Source organism: Rosa chinensis, chromosome 4 (assembly GCF_002994745.2).
Source record: "Rosa chinensis cultivar Old Blush chromosome 4, RchiOBHm-V2, whole genome shotgun sequence".
Classification (NCBI taxonomy): domain Eukaryota; kingdom Viridiplantae; phylum Streptophyta; class Magnoliopsida; order Rosales; family Rosaceae; genus Rosa; species Rosa chinensis.
This window is the reverse complement of record NC_037091.1, coordinates 65,597,670-65,603,826: the sequence shown is the minus strand read 5'-3', so window position 1 is coordinate 65,603,826 and position 6,157 is coordinate 65,597,670. Positions and strand designations below refer to the sequence as shown.

Sequence of the window (6,157 nt, the reverse complement as noted above, 5' to 3'; positions counted from 1 at the left end):
GTTTAATTTCTCATAATGTCAGCTAGTCACCCACTATATTATCCTTCTTTTTCAGAAAAAGAAGTCACCCACTACATATAAATAGAATAGGGTCCTATAAACATGGTCAAAGTTTGTAAAGTCCACATTCAAAAAAGCTGAATAAATCCTTGCTGTGATTTTTGGACCAAATAAACTGAAAACAAATTTTTCTGTTTGGTTTCTCTTCTGGTGAGCTTGCGTTCTTTGACCAATAGAACCCCTCTATCTTTTATTCACAAAAACAAAGGAACAAGAAACTTGTTCACAATTTTCTACCGAAAAAGAAAAAAACAGCCTTTCAAAAAAAAAAAAAAAAGAACAGAAAATTTGGAATCGTGGGGCCCACCCGAGAGAGCCTAGAGGTTGAACACTCCAAAAGAAGCAGCTGGATCGACACGTGTTGGTCATTCATGATGTTGACTCGGCGGAGCCACCGGGGAGAGAAATTGTTTCTCCCATTGCAATATTGACGAATAACAAAAAATAGCTAACAGCAAAAAAAAAAAAAAAAAAAAAAGAAGAAGAAAAAGAAAAGAGAAGCTAATGCGGTGAAATCTGCATTTGGGTTTCATTTGAGCTTCATTTCGCAGCGAAGCGAGAGAGAGAGCGAGCCTGCATTTCATTTCCCTCGCCTTTGTGATTCACGATCACATAAATACAATTTCAATTTTAATTTCAATTTAATTTTCCTTTTTTTCTTTTAAAGAAAAACAAAAAAATCACAGAGTATGATAGAGGGGTCGACACTCGACCCAACCTCAAAACGACTCGTTTCGCTCTCCCGATCCGCAGCAACGCTTCGATCGTCGTCCGGCCGGCGCTGAGCTTCGCTGCGCAACCGTCAGATCTGCTGGGAATCGGCGGTGGTTTGAGATCTGAGGAAAAAGCGCGGGAGGAGAAGGAGGAGGTGAAACGATGCCGTCTCACGGGGATCTGGACCGTCAGATCGAGCATCTGATGGAGTGCAAGACGTTGCCGGAGGCGGAGGTGAAGACGCTGTGCGAGCAAGCGAGGGCGATCCTGGTGGAGGAGTGGAACGTGCAACCGGTCAAGTGCCCGGTTACGGTGTGTGGGGATATACACGGCCAGTTCTACGACCTCATTGAGCTTTTTCGGATAGGAGGCAACGCTCCTGATACTAATTACCTTTTCATGGGTGATTATGTAGGTCAGTCACTTTCTCTCTTTCCCCTTTCCTCTTTATCTTTCTTTCTCTTTTTGATTTTCGCATTTTCTTTATGTTTTTTTGTGAGCTTATTTTTCAATCTGATTGAATGAATGAGGATTTGGATTTAGTTTGCTGAGAAATTAGATTGAGGCTGCGGATTTTGTGTTGCGTGTTGTTCTTGTTATGTAAATGAAGTTACATGCGTAGGATTATGTGTGATCGTTTGATCTTTTTTGTTTCGAGTAATGGAAGCTGGCTATATGATGATCTTGGTCTTTCCACTTAGTTTTGGAAACGAATTGCGTGGTGTAATGCTGGAGTGAGAATTATTGTAATCTATGCGAGCTTGGCTGTGGTTAATTTGCTGGAATAATGATCGGGGGAATTTGATGGTTGGGTTTTTTCTTTCTTTCTCTCTTTTATAGTTTTCTTTCGTATCTGTGATGTTTTGAAATTTGGCGGAATAGCTTGGTGGAAAGAAGTCCTGTGATGAGCTTTGATGTGTTGTGTTCTTCATCTCTGTTGACGGGCTAACATTGTGTTAAGTGTTTTGGAACATATGTGGTATAATTCAAATGCATCGTGTTGAAATTTTACGTTTGCTGCTTATGTGTGTCTAAGACTAATATATTGGCTACACAATGCAGATCGTGGATATTATTCTGTGGAGACTGTCACACTTCTGGTGGCTCTGAAAGTTCGTTATAGAGATAGAATTACGATCCTGAGAGGAAATCATGAGAGTCGGCAAATTACTCAAGTGTAAGGACGTCTATTTTATTTGCAAGTCTGGTACTCATACTCTGTAAAGCATGTGAAGCTGTGTCTTGAGAATGCAGAGCTCCTCTTAGTATTGTGTCTGATTTTGTTGATTGAATTGTAAGTTTCTTCAGAGTAATAGCTCTTAAGCACGTCAATGCCATGCTAGTATTTATGCTGCCCCTCCTCCTCATCTGACTGAATGCTTTTGATATATATTAGTTTTCACTAATTGATATCTGCTTTTGTGGGACCGAGTCCCCAAAATTATTGGGATCTTTATGTGATGCTTAGGTGATTATCCTAGACTTTTCAGAGAGCGTCCTTCTGCCAGCAAAATACATAGAATCAGGCTTTTAATCAGAGGTTGGCCTACCTTATGTTCATATAAAGAAAAGGCTCCTAGTCTGTGGCAACTATTTTACGTTAAGTGAGTAGAGTTTTCTTTTAAGTGGAGATAGTCTAAGAGAAGGTTGGTATTTATTTTTTTATGAGATTAGTGATATGGTTGAGCTTGATCAGGTTCCATTGGCTTTTTGATCCATGGATAAATTAAGAAACTCCTTGATAATCATATATGCTTGACCAGAATATTGCTTTTGAATGCACTACAAGCTGATTGTTGATATAGTCAAGCAACAGTAATGTAGATTTTGCCGATTGAGAGTGGTTCTTATGTTCTGTTCATTTGTGTCACTTTTTCCAGGTATGGTTTCTACGACGAGTGTTTACGAAAATACGGAAATGCCAATGTCTGGAAGTACTTTACTGACTTATTTGATTATCTTCCCCTCACAGCCCTTATTGAGAGTCAGGTTGAGCTAGCTTTTTTTATTTTATTTTATTTTTAGTGATAAATATATTGAAGATAGATCAGTTTGGTTGATTTTTGACAGCTTCTGGTATATATATTGTAGATTTTCTGTTTGCATGGGGGCCTTTCACCATCGTTGGACACATTGGACAATATCCGAGCCTTGGACCGTATCCAGGAGGTATGATGTTGTTTCTCTTGCAAGCCCAAATTGTGATGACAGATTGTGTATGCTGCAATGGTGTATGAGCTCTCTGTTTCGATTCATAGGCATTATAAAGACTGCATTCATGATGGTTCTCTGATTTACATCTTACAAGCCTGTTTTGATCATGTTTCGCTTGTCTTGTTTCTGCATGAGCAGGTTCCACATGAAGGACCAATGTGCGATCTCTTGTGGTCTGATCCTGATGACCGCTGTGGTTGGGGAATATCGCCACGTGGTGCTGGTTATACATTTGGACAGGATATAGCTGCTCAGTTTAATCATACCAATGGACTCAGCCTGATTTCAAGAGCTCATCAGCTAGTCATGGAAGGATACAACTGGTGCCAGGTGTGTGAACACAAATGGAAGTAGAACTTTGTTTTCTTGTTCTGGTAATGTGCCTCATTCGTTTTTGCTGAATTTTGAACTTTCATCTGGACATGTTTGCAGGAAAAGAACGTCGTGACTGTTTTTAGTGCTCCAAACTATTGTTATCGGTGTGGGAATATGGCTGCAATTTTGGAAATTGGGGAGAATATGGACCAGAATTTTCTACAGTTTGACCCAGCTCCTCGTCAAATTGAGCCTGACAACACACGCAAGACTCCAGATTATTTTTTGTGATTTCAATATGTCAATGGGCTGTGTGTAATCCATGTTTCTGCCATGTTACTGTAGATGTGTCCTTTAAGAGGAGTTCAGTTGTTTAAGTTGAGGGTTATGGTCAACATGATTCTTTTGTTTGGAGTTTTTGTCCTCCTGCTGCTGTTTTGTTGATTTGCTGAAAAAACTTGTTAGGAGAATTGACAGTAGTCACCGATGGTCTGTTGCTATTGTCTTGTATATTTTTCGAGAGGAAACGGCAATAACATGGTATATCTTGTTCAGTAATTTTGCATCTTCAACGTAGAAAGCTGATTTTTGAATCACATTGGCCTGAGAGCAGCGTACTTTATAAATTGAATGTTGGGTAGATTTAGTTTGTGTTAGATCTCAACATTTTACCCTGCTTTCAATAGACGAGCAGGGTAATGTACAATTAAATTGTTACATTTACTCCCCTTGTGCAAATAAAATACACCGTACAAATCGAGGGCGTTTCGGAAATGGTCAATGCAATTCCTGGGATTGCAAGGACAGGACGCTTTAAGTACAACATAGTGCCAAATTTCTGCAGTTTCATTCCAAACAGAGAGAACTGGTTTCTATGAATCGTTTCAATACATGAAATAGCATACAGATGGAGAAACTGAGGGCAGCAAGTGTGAAGGGACTTCTGATTTAGCACAGGCCTTGCATTTAAAACCTTGCGTTGCTCTGAATTCGGGAAAATCCTGCCATTGTAGCTGTCTGCCTTTTTTTGAAGTATACAATAGAACCACTAATGACTAGCAAACACAGGACAATCACCTGTCCACAGGAGTTCATAAGACATTCATTAGCACAAATGTATGACCATAAGTATAGCATCCTTAATAGAAACATAAAAATCAAGTGTTTTCCTATTCTCTATCCTCTTCTGTTCTATACCTGTTAATTAACTCACAAGAGTAAGATAGGTACCAAAAGATGTATACAATACCTCAAAACCAAGCACTGACAACTTCTCTTCATTAACTGGTGGTATACAGCTTCTGTAAGTAATGTAAGCCTGCTTGCCATTCTCTTCTGTAGAAGAATCATCATCATCCAGTAAACTTCTACGCTTTAAGAGAGTACTGAGCTCTTCCGCATTATGCAATTCTGAAATGTTGTGGGAAACTTCCAGAGTTGATCTACTCTTCTTAGGGCCTATCTTTGCCTTTGCATCCTTTAACCCTTGCTTAATTTCCACACATTTCAAAGGGATGCGATAACCAGTCTCACTGCAGCGATACTTCTCATTGTTCTACAATTGAAGAAAGAATTAGTCCTAGTACGAGGCAAATGAATTTGAAATAGGAGACATGGACAGTAATAAAACATTCAATCAGTGATGTGAAGGATATCAAAAGGAACACATCATATCAACCATTCGATATGGAGATCTTCCCATCAAAGTCACCTAAAGCGGCTTAGCCAATCTCATACAAGATCAAAATCAGAGCAGTATTGGTGCCTCTAACTCTCTAAGATAATCCCCCACCTAAATATTAATCAAACAATTCTTTTAACAACATCTGTAGCAAATGAATTCATGTTAATCTGGATTACATATCAGTAGCTCATTATCTTCAATTCTTCATATTCATAACCTCCTTTTGCTACATCAAACTAGATCCCAACATTCCCGTAACATCTGCTCTAAATCCAATTTCCACCAAGTAAATCAATATTAGAGAGCTAAATGATACCCCGCATTTTGTTAAACAACAACATCTATAACTAGAATCAAACCGAAACAAGCTCAAACCAGAGCTCAATGCTCAACATATATACTGAAAGCCACAAAACTGAGCACAGCACGCATCAAAATCCAAATCAATTGATTAAGCAAAATAAAGAAAAAAAAAAAAAAAACCTTTTCAGAGTATTGGCAAGGAACACAGGGACCATTAGGAGAGCATTCAAAGGTCGAGTTAGTTCCATGAGGGGTTTCTTTGAGACCCAGAAGCGTTCTACTTCCAATCCCTTCGCCTTCACCATCTTCGATTCTGAATTTAAAAAAAAAAAAAAAATGCTCAAAATTCAACTGCAGCAGATCATATATTGAGATACAAACAAGTACATACATACATATTATGTATTAGGGCTTACGTGGCGGAGCCTACTGAGAGCAGATCGAAGGCTGTGGAGAAGAAGAAGAAGAAGAAGAGGAGAAAGAATGGTGAATCTGAAGGCATGGTTTTGTTGCTCTCTTTGCTTCTTTCGTTTCTAGCAGAGAAATTGGGACTTTCCTAATTTCGATTGAATTAACAGAATTGGCCCTGATGTTTTGGATATTATAAAACCGCCCCCACTTTTGGGCGTATTTATGGGAGACTGTTTTTCTGGGCCGCAGTATTTGGGTTAGAAGTCTAGAACTGGTTTGGGCTTTGGTTAGATGTTTGACTGGAGCCCACCCATTCGAGCAGAACCCTAACTCGGATTAAAGAGGTTGGGAGAACTAGTTACACATACTAGATTATAGAGTCTCTCAGAGCTTGGAATTTAAGCTATAAACCATAGCCGTAGACAAAACAAAATGTCACTTGCGAACAGTAGTTTT

General features: G+C 39.1%; 2 protein-coding genes across 2 annotated transcripts; one reads left to right on the top strand and one right to left on the bottom strand.

The window, feature by feature from the left end:
• The first annotated feature begins 593 nt into the window (after positions 1 to 593).
• Positions 594 to 3,861, top strand: LOC112197291 (serine/threonine-protein phosphatase PP2A catalytic subunit). Its single transcript, XM_024337912.2, has 6 exons — positions 594 to 1,189; positions 1,837 to 1,951; positions 2,655 to 2,763; positions 2,866 to 2,943; positions 3,127 to 3,318; positions 3,421 to 3,861. Exons 1-6 carry the CDS (start codon positions 937 to 939, stop codon positions 3,592 to 3,594), a joined length of 921 nt encoding a protein of 306 aa, XP_024193680.1. The 5' UTR covers positions 594 to 936; the 3' UTR covers positions 3,595 to 3,861.
• A 138-nt stretch (positions 3,862 to 3,999) lies between these two features.
• Positions 4,000 to 5,875, bottom strand: LOC112197292. The gene is made up of 4 exons (XM_024337913.2): positions 5,707 to 5,875; positions 5,471 to 5,603; positions 4,553 to 4,858; positions 4,000 to 4,380 (listed from the first exon to the last, which is right to left on the bottom strand). The coding sequence occupies exons 1-4, from the start codon at positions 5,790 to 5,792 to the stop codon at positions 4,270 to 4,272; spliced, it is 636 nt and encodes a 211-aa protein (XP_024193681.1). The 5' UTR covers positions 5,793 to 5,875; the 3' UTR covers positions 4,000 to 4,269.
• Positions 5,876 to 6,157: the final 282 nt, after the last annotated feature.